General features: G+C 47.4%; 1 protein-coding gene across 1 annotated transcript in view; it reads left to right on the top strand.

The window, feature by feature from the left end:
• Positions 1–16,644, top strand: part of LTN1 (listerin E3 ubiquitin protein ligase 1) — a 179,649-nt gene that overhangs the window by 109,533 nt on the left and 53,472 nt on the right. The window contains exons 23-26 of the mRNA XM_063956390.1: positions 1,892–2,126; positions 4,344–4,412; positions 8,851–9,037; positions 15,650–15,821. Of these exons, the coding sequence (XP_063812460.1) occupies positions 1,892–2,126; positions 4,344–4,412; positions 8,851–9,037; positions 15,650–15,821 (663 nt within the window). The remainder of the gene's footprint in view (positions 1–1,891; positions 2,127–4,343; positions 4,413–8,850; positions 9,038–15,649; positions 15,822–16,644) is intronic.

Raw genomic sequence — 16,644 nt, 5'->3', positions numbered from 1 at the left:
CTATTGTGTATGTTGCCATTCAGGAATCAGGGAACCGAGAGTAGCTGATAATCCTCTCCAGTTGGTAGGATGGCTATTACCTCCCTACACCATAAACTCCTTCTAAACTAGAATAAATCCACAACCAGCAGATCCTCTTCCCAGCACCAGCGTCAGAACCAGCATTTGCGGGATTTCACTGTACATGGACTGTGGGTCATAGAATGTGACGGCAGATAAGAACCACTTGGCCCATCTAGTCTGCCCTACATGCACACACTTACACATTAGGGTTAATGTTTTTTGGTCGGAAGCCAATTAACCTACCAGTATATTTTTAGATTGTGGGAGGAAACCCAAGCAAGCACAGGGAGAATATACAAACTCCACACAGGGCCGTGGTGGGTATTGAACCCATGACCTCAGTGCTGTGAGGCAGTAATGCTAACCATTACACATCCATACTGACCTGACCTCATGGCGAGAATAAAGATTCAGGGTAATTTACGCCATTTCAAAATCTATATTTATACAGAGCTGGATGATATGCTACAAGTAGAATTAATATCCAAGTATAGAACTCGTTTCCTCTAGTACAGTCTTCTAATGTTGTCTAAAGCTTTTGAAGGAAAACCCTTTAGTACAAGATAACAGCATCACAGTGATGTATCCTAACACACACTGAGGCAGATGTATTAAGCGGTGATATAAGTGGAGAAGTGAGCCAGTGGAAAAGTGACGCGTGTCAACCAATCAGCATTGACGTAACATTTAAAATTTACATACTATAAACGTATGCAGAGCAGCTGATTGGTTGCCATGGGCAACTTCTCCACTGGCTCACTTCTCTGCTTTTATCACTGCTTAGTACATGTCCCCCTAAGTCTGGAGAAGTGATAAAGCAGTGATAAGTGGAAGGTGATAACGCACCAGCCAATCAGCTCATGTCAGTTTACATATTGGAGCTGATTGGCTGGTGCGTTATCACCTTGCACTTATCACTACTTTATCACTTCTCCAGACTTAATACATCTGCCCCAGTGTGACTTGTACATGGTCGCTACGATTGCCTCTGTCTAATTGACAGGCAGAGGCGATCGCTGGGGGGGGGGGGGGCAGAATGGCGTCGTTTGGCTGTCGTTTCGTGGGCGCGGTCCAGCCAATGCAAGCGTGGCCGGACCGAACGGGGGGCGGGCCTCAGCGGCTGCGTGACGGGGAGCGATGAGTAGCTACCGGCTAGCACGCTAAAGCTGCGCTGGTCGGGGGCTACTCTTGCAATGCAAAGGCATCGCCGCTGTGCGATGCCTTTGCACTTCTGCGTGGGGGGGGGGGGGCGGCACTGACATATGGGGCAGGATAGCCCTGTGCTGGGCGTCCCCCCCGCATGTCAGGGTGAATGATCGTAGCTGTGCTAAATTTAGCACAGCTACGATCATCTCGGAATGACCCCCAGTGTCCAGCGAGGGTACGGCTCTTACACCTCCGCAAGGAAGCTCGTGGGAGAAAATTGTTTTATTTATTTAAAATAATATATTTATTTATATTTCAATAATATTATTTAGTTTCTATGATTCTTGTTATACATTGTACATACATACGCTATATACAAATGAAATATGTCTTTGTATTGCAGTACTTTTCTCTCTCTCTCTCTCTCTCTCTCTCTCTGTTTTAATCTTTGGAATGTTTGATATCACATCATAAATGATGTCATCTATTAAAGAAGAAGTATTTCCACGACCAGCAACTTAACCTACATACCCTGGCTTTAATTTATTGACTACAACAGGGAGCGAGTTCTGTCTTTGTCATACTAGAAATGTAAAATATGCATCTGTGGAATTCCTCTTCTTAAATGGCTTTAATCCTTTTCTTTTTTTTCTTTCTTCTCTGCTGTGTTTGTCCTGCGTAGGGGAGAGCAAGTCTTCAGAGGCGTCTTATCAGGGCCCCGTTCTGCAGTCGCTTGGCCAAGCTTTGCGTTTCATTACTAAGGACCAGCTGCTCAGCCACAAGCTCCCGGCCAAGTTTGTCGCTGGACAGAAGACCAACCTCAGTGACCGGCTGCAGAGCCTGCTAAACACGCTGGCCCCTCTCCTGCTGCACCGAGAGAGAGCGGTGCAGGTCGCAGTTTACCATATGCTGAATAAGTAAGAGCACAGTGTATTTCTTTCTCCGTCGCGTGGCATGCCAGCTCCTCTATGTGTTTGTTTAGTTACCATGCCTTTGTTTAATTCCTCCTTGTTGACTTCACCGTCCCCCCATATCTTACATTTTTATGCAGTGATTTTACTACAGTGCAGACCATCCAGTGACGGGAGGATTTTGTAAGAGAAGATGCATTGCCTTTGGCTGTCCAATGTTTAGCTTCCCTTGGGCCTTTTAGTAATTCTTTAGACATACGCAACAATCTGACTTTTGTCTGCAATTCGGTGTAAGTCCGTCAATAATAATAACTGCTGCAATAAATCCTGAAACGCGTAGACAGTCCGTGGTATGCCGAAAGATACAGCTATTGTCCCACTTGTTTCCTGCTGACCTTTTGAGGGCTATTAAACCTTAAATGGAAGTTGACTCCGTATGGAAAGGCATCTGCTAACAATAACTTGTATATCTTTCATCCGTTCCATTGAAACACAGAACAGTCCAGTTTTATTATTATTATTCAGAAAAACCTTCCCCCTCTCTACGCTAGTAAAACTCTGGAACCATTACCCAGAGGCCTCTGCAGTTAGCGGAATGCTCAGTCCTATAGTACCCCTCTCAAAATCTCCCCCCTTAGGTCTTCACACCTGGATATTTAAGGGAGAAAAAAAACGAGCAGAACTCGTGGCAGCTGTCAGAACTCTTGTTGATTGGGCGTCCTGCGTTTGAACGATCTGCAAGAGATTTGTTTCCTCACAAGGTTTCTACAGGTTTTGCGGCCTGGGAAATACACAATGGCAATGTAATATCTTAATGGATCCTCACGGTTCTACTACTTTAGATGTTGCAAGGAATGAGGCTGGCGCTATGTCTATTTTTATTTAATGTGTTTCAGTTCTGCGAGTGGTTTTTATCTGTCTAGATGGAAGTTGTCTCGTTCTCTTACCTGCCGTCGTGAGCTCCAGTTTGTTCTTTGCTCTGTTGACATGTAATGCAGAAATGGTATTCTGATAGTTTTGTGAATATTGACCCTTTAACTGCCACCATAGAATCTGCGTTGGTGTCTTTGCCACACACAGGGTCTTCATAGCAAAATTCGGCTAGAGGCCCGGCAATACTCCTCTAGCCTCCTGGGCCTTCAAGCTCTGCTCTAAAAACAGCAAATCAGGTGCTTAGTCTAAGAATGAATGGAAAGCTCAGTGTGCATGCTCCAGTATTTACTGTATGGAGGAGAATGGCGCAGCTCCCGGCCACATAGCGACCACACCACCTGCGTCCGCTATAGTGCACCACTGCCACAGATTTAGTTTCTGTACTCCCGTAGTGTGCCCATCTTAGAAGTCCAATGATACAATTGGCACCCAGTGTATATAAATGGGCCGATTCTATTACACACCAGATGCTATGCAAGTGTGTTGGCATTCTAACTTTAAAATGATTATAAAGCGTCATGTTCAAAGTTATAATGCTTCCACCATTACAATGCTTTAAATAACATTACAATGGCGTTGGCAACCTTTCGTCGATGAAATGCGTCGACATGTTGACTGTGTCCCCAAATTGTTATATTTACAAATCCTCCAGGCAGTTTTCATTGTGGAGACCCATCTATAAGAGGCATCACATGCGGAGTAGAAAACCCATATCCTACACTAATGAACCACAATAAGGATGGAGCCATCTGCTGGCATTTCAGGATAATGGGCGTGAAGTAATGAAGTCCGAGTTCGGCGGGCGTGCAGGGTGCCGGACGAACTCGGATGTTTTTTAATGGGGCTGCGATGTACTAGGCCAAATCATTGATTCCTTTAATGGAGCGATCGCCGGCTGCGAAAAAGCGTGGACCGTTTACGTAACTGTTTCCGTACACAGATCAAATAATCGTCGCGGTGACGGAACGTAATGATTCTTGAAAGAAATATAGAAACTGGCAACAGATGTGGCTGGGAATCCCTGTGGGAATTCTCAGCATCAAAGACATGCACTTACCTTTTATATTAGTGTATACGTTCATTGCAGTCACAATGTTGTCATGCTCCAAGATGATGGCGGAGGTGGATACACACCTTGCTTGGCAGATAAGCTCCATCTGTCCATCCATCTAATGTATGTATATAGTCATTGTTAATCCCGGAGAGCCTGGCTGGAATAGAGAGCGTTGGGTATACCCATGTTGTATTGTAATGAAGGTGTTTGACAGATCTGCTTGTATCCATGCACAGAATTATGGTTGATCTGCCGGCATTTGATGATGATGACCTGAAATCTGATGAAGAAGAGGAACCTGCCCTGTAAGTCTCTTTTGTTTTGGTTAGTGCTTTTACAGGTTTGGAATGGAAAAAAAATATGTCAATCTCATAGTCCCCCTGTTTCCTTTTCGTTGTCGGGTGTAATAAAACATTTTGCCTGATTTCTTGCACATACTGCAATCGTTGTGGAACTGGACCTGTAACCTGACATGAGGTTTTTTTTTTCTCTTAACGCTGTTATTTTTAAGAAATATTCTGCAGTATTCGTTCACACAGCAAGGGCTCCTGGACGCAATGGGCCCGATTCAGAGGTGGACGCAGCGCAGATGTTTGCGCCATTGAGCGATTATTTGCTACTGCGCAAATGAAAGGAAAAGTCTAGGAAACCCTGAGCACTCAGTGTGATGACGTTCATTTGTGCATTACATTGCTATTACTTTAGACGGCTTCTGTGATCCATGGGTGGAGACAGGGAGGGGACCTAAGCCTTTCCAAAAAAGAGGTGTTATGTGCCTGGTAGGGGAGAGTCATGAGCCTGGTAGGGGGGAGTCATGGGCCTGGTAGGGGGGAGTCATGGGCCTGGTAGGGGGGAGTCATGGGCCTGGTAGGGGGGCGTCATGGGCCTGGTAGGGGGGAGTCATGGGAGCGTCATGGGCCTGGTAGGGGAGCATCAAGGGGGAGTGGTGTGGGAGCGTCAAGGGGGAGTGGTGTGGGAGCGTCAGGGGGAGTGGTGTGGGAGCGTCAGGGGCGTGGCATGATTCGTCATGCAGTTGTGAACTTGTTATCAGCACTGAAGCCACATTGGCTATATTACAATGAAGTTACAAGGGAGACCCTGCACCTGGCAGGGCCTGCCCGAGGAGCTGAGGGTGCGTCGATGCTGGAGTAATCTGATCCTCCAGCGCACTTGAGCATTGCTCACATATGTAAAGTGGGTGTCGCAGGGTTTGGGAAGTCCGTCACACAGCACTGCACAAGGGCAATGCTTACACTGGCATTGGCATCTCTCTGCACTTGAAAATCCTTGAGAAATTGCAGCCGCACCTCTGAATCAGGCGCAGTGTTTCCTACATAGTTTGCCTATATTATAATATATGTCCCCAAGACTTGTCCAGCGTCTCTCAGTCCCATGTTCAGGACCAGCGATGAGCCGTGGGAGCGCTTTTGTAGTTAGCACCGGAATGACCTTGATTTCAATTGCTATAGCCCAAACCACAATAAGAGCGCAGTGTGGCCACAGTCCTGTCACTGCACAAGCTGTACGCGGTCTCCTTACACACACCAGGCAGGTGAAGACGTCCGCATGTGTCACATTCACCGTGGTTACAGGCCATGTGGTTATCTGTCTGATCAGCCAATCAAAATGTTTTTGTTTATTTCTTTTTTTAAATAGGGCAGGTACAGCGCTGTGCGCAAGACGGGCACTTTCACAACTCTGAAAACACAATTTAGATAATGATCCAGGCATTTACTGCTAGGGTTGAATTGACCAGGGAATGGGATTGTCGCAACTGTGCGACTCCAATAAGCCACGTATGCAAGGAAAGTCTAAGAACCCAATGGTCACACATTTCCCCATGGTTCTAATTGTTTATTTGGGAACATTCCATAAATGCAAAAGTTAAACCGTTTCAGTGCATTTATCTATGGATAAGGGGGAAATGTATCAAACCTTGGAGAGAGCTAAAGTTACAGCCAATCAGCTCCTAACTGTCATGTTACAGACTGTGTTTGGGAAATGACAGGAGCTGATTGGTTGGTACTTTACTCTCTTCAAACTTTGACACATCTTCTCTGTACCCCTGGACCTGAGAGGGAACGGGGAATAGCGGCATTAAACATAAGCGCCTGGCATCAGTTTTTGGGGAGTGTATCTGCCTATATCTGCTATACCGTATGCAGAAAACATGGCGCCAGCCTTTCAGTTCCTGCGGCCAGTCTGCGTGACCATAGTCTCGCTCGGGGAGTAGATATTCCTCTTTTGTGCAGCCGTGCTGCATATGTGTCCACAGTTGCTGGGAACTATGCGATGGCTCCGGTAGGGGTCTCTTTTTATTTCTGAGTGGCTGCTTCAGTTGCGATGCTTAGCAAGTCCGTAGCCTGAAAAATCGCAGCTGCTTAGTCTTTCCGTACATATCAGAATCAGTCCCTTTGTGTGGAATTGCATGTTTCCATCATTTATATTTGTCATTTAAAATAAATAAATAAATTGAAGTGGATTTCCCCTTTAAATGCTCCACGTGGTGACCTCTTATAGTTAAACATTTTCATAGTTAATTTTTTTTATAGACCGAGCTAAAGAAAGAGTAAAACTTGCCCATTTCCAGTTGATGAGTTTGTTCGTTTTTGTTACAGCTTATAGCGTTCCTAGAGGGACATCCCCACTGAAAACTGACTCATACATGCCTGTTGGCCCCTGAGCACGCATGATGTGTTACCTTGTAGTATGGTTGAGTTTATTTCAGTGGGAAAAACATTGGCACAAACCTGCGCAACGAAAATAAATGAATATCTAACGTACAATAATTCAAATTTGATTAAGTTAATGTGCAAGATGTTTATTCCCCGCAGTCACATTCCCAGTATGTTCCTATTAGCCATACGGAATTTCTTCTTCATCTTTGAAAAGTTCCAGATTTTTGTTCCTATTACCACCAATACAGGGGAAAAAAAGTCATCCCAGGGATTTCCATAGATTTAGTGCAGTTTAACCGTGTAATTGCCCTAAATTGGCAATTTCATTGCAAGCTTTAAACCGTACTGTGATTCAGTACAGAACCTATTGGGGGGAGGTGCAGATTTAACAAGAGTAACACATGGCTAATCAGCGTATGTACTGTTGTTCTTTCTCCTGGCGTTCCATTCCATCGTCCCTGCCAGCCAAAAAACATACAGTGGGGTTAATTAGATTATCAGCATCCCGACACCAAGAGTGCACATTTTTCCTTTGCGCCACATAGACGTGCACAGGACATTGGGGGTAATTCAGACTGCGATCGCGGTCTGAATCCCTCTGTGCGGGCGCACCCCGGGAGCCCAGTGGGCTGCGATCGCCTCTACCTGATTGACAGGCAGAGGCGGTCACGGGCGTGCCAACGGTGTTGGCGGGGCGCGGTCCGGACAACGCAGGCGTGTCCGGACTGTTGCGGGGGCAGGCCGTGGAGGCTGTGTGACGTCACACGCAGCTGCTGTGACCCGGGTCGCGGCACGTAGCCCCCTACCAGCCGCAGGAGTTGCGCAGGTAAGGAGCTACTCGCCGGGTGCAAAAGCATAGTCGACATGTGATGCGTTTGCACCCTTACGGGGGAAGGGGGGGGGGGCTGAGCCAGTCATGCGGGCCCTGTGCTGGGGTTCCCCCCTGCATGTCAGAGTAAGCGGTCGTAGCTGTGCTAAATTTAGCACATCTATGATCAGATCTGAATTGCCCCCTATGTGTGGTGCTGGGGTACCGTAATTCTCTGTGGTGTGTGCCAATATAATAGTCTGTGAGAAGTAGAAAGTGTGTGATTTCGTGCTAGTCTGGCCGTATTTTTAAAGCGGCAATAATTACCAAGTCATAACCAGGTTGGTTTTTGCAGTGTAAAGGATTGCCGCTTTCAAAATCCGTCCAGACTCGCATGGAATCCCGCACTTCCTGCCTCTCACAGCCTGTTATTGGGGTGTCTCCTTTTTATGCCTTTGGATGCAACAGAAATCTGCTCCGCAGACACGGTTTGGACGTGGCCCTGACTGCATTCGATAATCTGTGGCATGTTAGGCAACGTTATAATATACACAGAACTCGGCAAGAACAATACTGCTGTGTATATATTTCTCTATGTATTTGTAGTTCTATATGTACAAACTGGATGCGGTTATGTGACGCCGGTCACTAAACCGACGCCGTAAGCCCACCCGGTGGAAAGCTCGACAGTCGACATGCTGACTGACGGAAACTATTGTCTGGCATTAGAAACCTCTTTTGCCTAATATATGTTACTTGCGGCATGGTTCCGATATGTACTCAATGCCGATATTTATGAGCGATTAATGGCTGACTGCGCGTGCATCACAGTCACACTGTGCACGCTCCAAGGTACCTTACAATGCCACCCGCTGTGAGGATTTACAGTCCGCGACCGCTAGGGGGAGATAACAGAGAGTGGCGGCTAAACGCAGGTGTATCTCCTACAACTGCAATCCCGTCAGCAGAAAACATGGCACCATCATCTCAGTTCCCATGGAAATTCTGCGTGGCCATCGGGTTTTTCAGGTCTCGATTATAATTATCAAAGGATCTGCAACCACTCTGAATCTGTACGCAGTTGCCTGGATCCGTGAAGCCGCCGGTGGGCGTCCCAATACATTGTACATCTCTGAAGTAGGCCCTTAATTCGGTGTGTTGGCGACTGTGGTAGCACAGCCCTAGAAGTGCCCTCTTGTCCGTGGCACCACCTTTCTTCCTTTCCCTTATATGCCACGTGTGTTGTTTTACATGCAGGTCCCCGCCAGCCGCTCTGATGTCTGTCCTGGCCGTTCAGGAAGATTTAGTTGAAAGTCTGCTGGAAGGAATCCAAGTGGGAGAGTTTGCCATAATCCAGCCATTAAAAGAAGAGTTCTGCTTTGTTCTGGGTTATCTTCTTACTTGGAAACTAATTCTGACTTTCTTCAAGGCTGCATCATCTCAAGTAAGTTATTATTATCTGTAGTGACTTTCCATCCTCCGCCTGACTGTCCACCTCTGCCTGCCCTCCCTTCTACCTGATGCTCCGCCTCCTGCTCTGACCTGCTCCGCCCCTTTCTGCTGCTCTGTTCATCCTAGGGAATGGTCAATTATGTTGCATGCTGCACCTTGTTGGGCTATAATAATGAGGTGGTGCATTCTGGGATTTAGTGGGCACTTGTGTAGAAGCTGTATGGGGTTTGCAATGCTGGTGACACTAGATGCTTGTATGCTGGAAAGCGAGGCGTGCTGGTGATTTGCACTGCTATAGATGAGAGTGCAGGAGTGGCTTTGTTTTCTGACTGCTATTCCGTCAGGTGCCACTTGTGATCCTGCCACCCTAAGCCGACTGAGAGGCCGATGCAGAGTTTGATGTATGCCCGTTTGCAGAGCACATCTTGCATGTTATCGATCTCTCTGCATGCTCCAGAATCAAGCATGTGTTCACAGTGCAGGTTGGTACGTGTTATAGCCACGTCGTCACTGGTGATTGAAGGGGCATAAAAGGGAGTTCTCACATTGGCAAATTTCAGTGACAATGTGTCGATGAAACTGGGCTATGCAATGGTGGCCGGAAGTGTAATTATGCTTCTTTGTTTAAATTACCCCAAGGCCTGGCGTAAGGGTACATTGGTGATGGGTATCATACCAACTGATCGCGGCAGTCCGCTTGGAAAGATCTGTATAATTCTACCTAAGTATCTAAATATATACTTTCTCTAACGTCCTAGTGGATGCTGGGGACTCCGTAAGGACCATGGGGATAGACGGGCTCCGCAGGAGACATGGGCACTTTAAGAAAGAATTTAGGTTCTGGTGTGCTCTGGCTCCTCCCTCTATGCCCCTCCTGCAGACCTCAGTTTGATACTGTGCCCAGACGAGCTGGGTGCTTTTCAATAAGCTCTCCTGAGTTTGCTGAGAGAAAGTATTTTGTTAGGTTTTTTATTTTCAGGGAGCTCTGCTGGCAACAGACTCCCTGCATCGTGGGACAGAGGGGAGAGAAGCAGCCCTACTCTCTGAAGCTAGGTCCTACTTAGGCTACTGGACACCATTAGCTCCAGAGGGATCGTACGCAGGATCTCACCCTCGCCGTCCGATCCCAGAGCCGCGCCGCCGTCCCCCTCGCAGAGCCGGAAGACCGAAGCCGGGTGAGTATGAGAAGCAAAGAAGACTTCAAATCGGCGGCAGAAGACTCCGTTCTTCACTGAGGTAACTCACAGCACTGCAGCTGTGCGCCATTACTCCCACACACCTCACATACTCCAGTCACTGTAAGGGTGCAGGGCGCAGGGGGGGGCGCCCTGGGCAGCAATTGGGACCTCTTTGGCAAAAGATTAGCATATATACAGTTGGGCACTGTATATATGTATGAGCCCCCGCCAAAAAATTGTACATTTAAGCAGGACAGAAGCCCGCCGCTGAGGGGGCGGGGCTTCTTCCTCAGCACTCACCAGCGCCATTTTTTCTCCACAGCTCCGCTGAGAGGAAGCTCCCCAGGCTCTCCCCTGCAGATACACGGTAGAAGAGGGTAAAAAGAGAGGGGGGGCACATAATTAGGCGAAAAATCAATATAAACAGCAGCTACTGGGTTAACATTAAGTTACTGTGTTATTCCTGGGTTTATAGCGCTGGGGTGTGTGCTGGCATACTCTCTCTCTGTCTCTCCAAAGGGCCTTGTGGGGGAACTGTCTTCAAAAAGGGCATTCCCTGTGTGTGTGGTGTGTCGGTATGCTTGTGTCGACATGTTTGACGAGGAAGGCTATGTGGAAGCAGAGCGGGAGCAAATGAATGTGGTGTCTCCGCCGACGGCGCCGACACCTGATTGGATGGATATGTGGAAGGTTTTAAATGATAATGTTAATTCCTTGCATAAAAGGTTAGAAAAAGCTGAAGCCTCAGGACAGTCAGGGTCTCAACCCGTGCCTGATACTATGTCGCAGAGGCCGTCAGGGTCTCAGAAGCGCCCACTATCCAAAATTGTTGACACAGATACCGACATGGATTCTGACTCCAGTGTCGATTACGATGATGCAAAGTTACAGCCTAAATTGGCTAAATCCATCCGTTATATGATTATAGCAATTAAGGATGTGTTGCACATCACAGAGGAAACCCCAGTCCCTGACAAGAGGGTGCATATGTATGGGGAGAAGAAACCGGAGGTAACCTTTCCCCCCTCACACGAGCTAAATGAGTTATGTGAAAAGGCTTGGGAATCTCCAGATAAAAAACTACAGATTTCCAAAAGGATTATTATGGCGTATCCTTTCCCGCCAACGGACAGGTTACGCTGGGAATCCTCCCCTAAGGTGGACAAAACTTTAACACGCTTATCCAAGAAGGTAGCCCTGCCGTCACAGGATACGGCTACCCTCAAAGATACTGTGGATCGCAAACAGGAGGTTACCCTGAAGTCCATTTATACACATTCGGGTAACTTGCTGAGGCCGGCGATCGCGTCGGCCTGGGTGTGTAGTGCTGTAGTAGCATGGACGGATACCTTATCTGAGGAAATTGAGACCTTAGACAAGGATACTGTATTGTTGACCTGTCCTTTATGTGAGAGATGCTCAAAGAGACATTAGTCTGCTGGGTTCTAGAATAAATGCTATGTCAATTTCTGCCAGAAGGGTCCTGTGGACTCGGCAATGGACAGGTGATGCCGACTCAAAAAGGCATATGGAGGTTTTACCTTACAAGGGTGAGGAATTGTTTGGGGAGGGTCTCTCGGACCTGGTCTCCACAGCTACTGCTGGAAAGTCACATTTTTTGCCATATGTTTCCTCACAGCCTAAGAGAGCACCGTATTATCAAATGCAGTCCTTTCGATCACAGAAAAACAAGAAAGTCAGAGGTGCGTCCTTTCTTGCCAGAGGCAGGGGCAGAGGAAAGAAGCTGCACAACACAGCTAGTTCCCAGGAACAGAAGTCCTCCCCGGCCTCTACAAAATCCACCGCATGACGCTGGGGCTCCACAGGCGGAGCTAGGCCCGGTGGGGGCACGTCTTCGAAATTTCAGCCACAAGTGGGTTCACTCCCAGTTGGATCCCTGGGCAATAGATATTGTGTCTCAGGGATACAAGCTGGAATTCGAGGAGATGCCCCCTCACCGATACCTCAAATCGTCCCTGCCAGCTTCCCCCCACGAGAGGGAAATAGTGTTAACTGCAATTCACAAATTGTATTTTCAACAGGTGGTGGTCAAGGTTCCCCTCCTTCAGCAAGGAAGGGGTTATTATTCGACCATGTTTGTAGTCCCGAAACCGGACGGTTCGGTCAGACCCATATTGAATTTAAAATCCCTGAACATATACCTGAAAAGGTTCAAGTTCAAGATGGAATCGTTGAGAGCGGTCATCGCAAGCCTGGAAGGGGGGGATTTTATGGTGTCTCTGGACATAAAGGATGCATACCTTCATGTCCCCATTTATCCACCTCATCAGGCGTACCTCAGATTTGTGGTACAGGATTGTCATTACCAATTTCAGACGTTGCCGTTTGGTCTCTCCACGGCACCGAGAATATTTACCAAGGTAATGGCGGAAATGATGGTGCTCCTGCGGAAGCAAGGAGTCACAATTATCCCATACTTGGACGATCTCCTCATAAAAGCGAGGTCAAGAGAGCAGTTGCTGATCAGTGTAGCACTTTCTCTGGAAGTGTTACGGCAACACGGCTGTATTCTAAATATTCCAAAGTCGCAGTTGGTTCCTACGACTCGTCTGCCTTTCCTGGGCATGATTCTAGATACAGACCAGAAAAGCGTTTATCTCCCGATGGAGAAAGCTCAGGAACTCATGACACTGGTCAGGAACCTATTAAAACCAAAACAGGTGTCAGTGCATCACTGCACTCGTGTCCTGGGAAAGATGGTGGCATCATACGAGGCCATTCCCTTCGGCAGGTTCCATGCGAGGACCTTTCAATGGGACTTACTGGACAAGTGGTCCGGATCACATCTTCAGATGCATCGGTTAATCACCCTATCCCCCAGGGCCAGGGTGTCACTCCTGTGGTGGCTGCAGAGCGCTCACCTTCTCGAGGGCCGCAGATTCGGCATTCAGGACTGGGTCCTGGTGACCACGGACGCAAGCCTCCGAGGTTGGGGTGCAGTCACACAGGGAAGAAATTTCCAAGGTCTGTGGTCAAGTCAAGAGACTTGCCTTCACATCAACATCCTGGAACTAAGGGCCATATACAACGCCCTACGTCAAGCAGAGACCCTGCTTCGCGACCAACCGGTTCTGATTCAGTCAGACAACATCACCGCAGTGGCTCATGTAAACCGCCAAGGCGGCACAAGGAGCAGAGTGGCGATGGCGGAAGCCGCCAGAATTCTTCGCTGGGCAGAGAATCACGTAAGCGCACTGTCAGCAGTGTTCATCCCGGGAGTGGACAACTGGGAAGCAGACTTCCTCAGCAGACATGACCTCCACCCGGGAGAGTGGGGACTTCATCAGGAAGTCTTCGCGCAGATTACAAGTCGGTGGGAACTGCCACAGGTGGACATGATGGCATCCCGACTCAACAAAAAGCTACAGAGGTATTGCTCCAGGTCAAGAGACCCTCAGGCGATAGCTGTAGACGCCCTGGTTACACCGTGGGTGTTCCAGTCGGTCTATGTATTTCCTCCTCTTCCTCTCATACCCAAGGTGCTGAGGATAATAAGAAAAAGAGGAGTGAGAACAATACTCATTGTTCCAGATTGGCCACGAAGGACTTGATATCCAGATCTGCCAGAACTGCTCACAGAGGACCCATGGCCTCTTCCTCTAAGACAGGACTTGTTGCAACAAGGGCCCTGTCTGTTCCAAGACTTACCGCGGCTGCGTTTGACGGCATGGCGGTTGAACGCCGGATCCTAACAGAGAAAGGCATTCCGGATGAGGTCATTCCTACGCTGATACAGGCTAGGAAGGACGTGACAGCTCAACATTATCACCGTATATAGTGAAAATATGTTGCTTGGTGTGAGGCCAGGAATGCTCCTACGGAGGAGTTCCAGCTGGGCCGTTTCCTTCACTTCCTACAGTCCGGAGTGAATTTGGGCCTAACATTGGGTTCCATTAAGGTCCAGATTTCGGCCCTATCCATTTTCTTTCAAAAGGAGTTGGCTTCTCTACCTGAAGTTCAGACGTTTGTAAAGGGAGTGCTGCATATTCAGCCCCCTTTTGTGCCTCCAGTGGCACCTTGGGATCTTAACGTGGTGTTGAGTTTCCTGAAATCCCACTGGTTTGAACCACTCAAAATGGTAGAGTTTAAATATCTCACGTGGAAGGTGGTCATGCTATTAGCCTTGGCTTCGGCTTGGCATGTGTCAGAGTTGGCGGCTTTGTCACATAAAAGCCCCTATCTGGTTTTCCATGCGGATAGAGCAGAATTGCGGACCTGTTCACAATTTCTGCCGAAAGTGGTTTCATCCTTTCATATAAACCAACCTATTGTGATGCCTGTGGCTACTACTGACTTGGAGGATTCCGAGTTGCTTGATGTGGTCAGGGCTTTGAAGGTTTATGTAGCCAGAACGGCTAGGGTCAGGAAAACAGAGTCTTTGTTTATCCTGTATGCTTCCAACAAGCTTGGTGCTCCTGCTTCAAAGCAAACTATTGCTCGCTGGATCTGTAACACGATTCAGCAGGCTCATTCTGCGGCTGGATTGCCGCTGCCAAAATCAGTTAAGGCCCATTTCACTAGGAAGGTGGGCTCTTCTTGGGCGGCTGCCCGAGGGGTCTCGGCATTACAGCTTTGCCGAGCGGCTACTTGGTCAGGTTCAAACACTTTTGCAAAGTTCTACAAGTTTGATACCCTGGCTGAGGAGGACCTTGTGTTTGCTCAATCGGTGCTGCAGAGTCATCCGCCCGTTTGTGAGCTTTGGTATAATCCCCATGGTCCTTATGGAGTCCCCAGCATCCACTAGGACGTTAGAGAAAATAAGATTTTACTTACCAGTAAATCTATTTCTCGTAGTCCGTAGTGGATGCTGGGCGCCCGTCCCAAGTGCGGAATTCTTCTGCAATACTTGTAGATAGTTATTGCTTCAATAAGGGTTATGTTATGGTTGCATCAGGGTTGACCTGATGCTCTGTTGTTGTTCATACTGTTAACTGGGTAAGTTTATCACAAGTTATACGGTGTGATTGGTGTGGCTGGTATGAATCTTGCCCTGGATTACCAAAATCCTTTCCTTGTACTGTCAGCTCTTCTGGGCACAGTTTCTCTAACTGAGGTCTGGAGGAGGGACATAGAGGGAGGAGCCAGAGCACACCAGTATCCAAATTCTTTCTTAAAGTGCCCATGTCTCCTGTGGAGCCCGTCTATCCCCATGGTCCTAACGGAGTCCCCAGCATCCACTACGGACTACGAGAAATAGATTTACCGGTAAGTAAAATCTTATTTTTAGCACCATGCATGCAATGCGGAAGCAATTACAAACAATTTGCATCTAATTCTGCATTGACCCCCTAAGTGAGTACCAGTAAATGAGGGGCAGAGCAAGGGGTAAAAGTGGACCAACTTTATTTTAACGCTCCATTTTTTATATAGCGAAGAAATGTATAACAAGTATTTTATTCCCCCAGCTACGAGCGCTGTATTCTCAGTATCTGCGGAAAACAAAGAGTCTAAATAAACTTCTTTACAACTTGTTCAAGCTTATGCCTCATACACCAACCGTTCCCATACAAGCGAGCGACGCAGCTAGCAAGGACCTCAGAACTTTCTTTACCGAAGAGCTAAACTTAACTGTAAAAGGTAAGTGAAGACTGTTACATAAGGACGCACCTAGCCACTGTTAATGTCTGAAACCTTTAAAACCAACGCATTTCGCCAAGGTATCGAGACTTCTTGAAGGCAATTATTTATTACTTTAACCCAACTGCTAATCTCTGCTTAGATGATTAAGTGGGTTCTAATTCTGGCACTCTTCATCGGAAAGATGCATGTAGAATGATTGTAAAGGTGTAGGAGCGGCTTGGGGAACCGGTGAAGGGAGAGGGAGCAGCTGATAGGTTCCCGTTATCTTGATTTCTGAGAAAGCAAGGAGATTAATGAAACCCTCAAGCAAGTCACCAGAGAGACGTCTCTGATTATACTTATTCTGCGTTATTTAAACATATATGAATGTCACGTAAAAGATGGGACCATATATTTCAAAGTTTTGAAGGTCCACCCAACTACAGCCGTATCCACTGCACACACTACTGATAACGGTATATAGACGGACACAATGGTGACACAAAAGTCGACAGGCATCACGTCGAAGGTCTGTGTAAGTGCTGGGGTAAGGCTTGAAATGTGCTAAAAACTGTCGGCACTGTTGACTTTCAGACATATCGTCATTCTGAATATCTACTTTTCCGTACCACATGTCATGTGCACCCAGAGTATATTGTTAGTATGAATTGTGGTTGTTGTGGCTTCATCTATTAGATATGTAATATATGGGTTTCAATGATAGTTAACTGGAAGGTACTATGTTTACACCCTGTGATCAAGGCAAGGCATTGAAGCTAAATATTCTGCAGCAAGTGAAGTAATGGGAATATAAACCACAGACAGCTATTTATGTAAAATG

Source organism: Pseudophryne corroboree, chromosome 2 (genome assembly GCF_028390025.1).
Source record: "Pseudophryne corroboree isolate aPseCor3 chromosome 2, aPseCor3.hap2, whole genome shotgun sequence".
Classification (NCBI taxonomy): domain Eukaryota; kingdom Metazoa; phylum Chordata; class Amphibia; order Anura; family Myobatrachidae; genus Pseudophryne; species Pseudophryne corroboree.
Note: the sequence above shows the minus strand (reverse complement) of the source record. Positions and strands in the feature narration are given on the sequence as shown.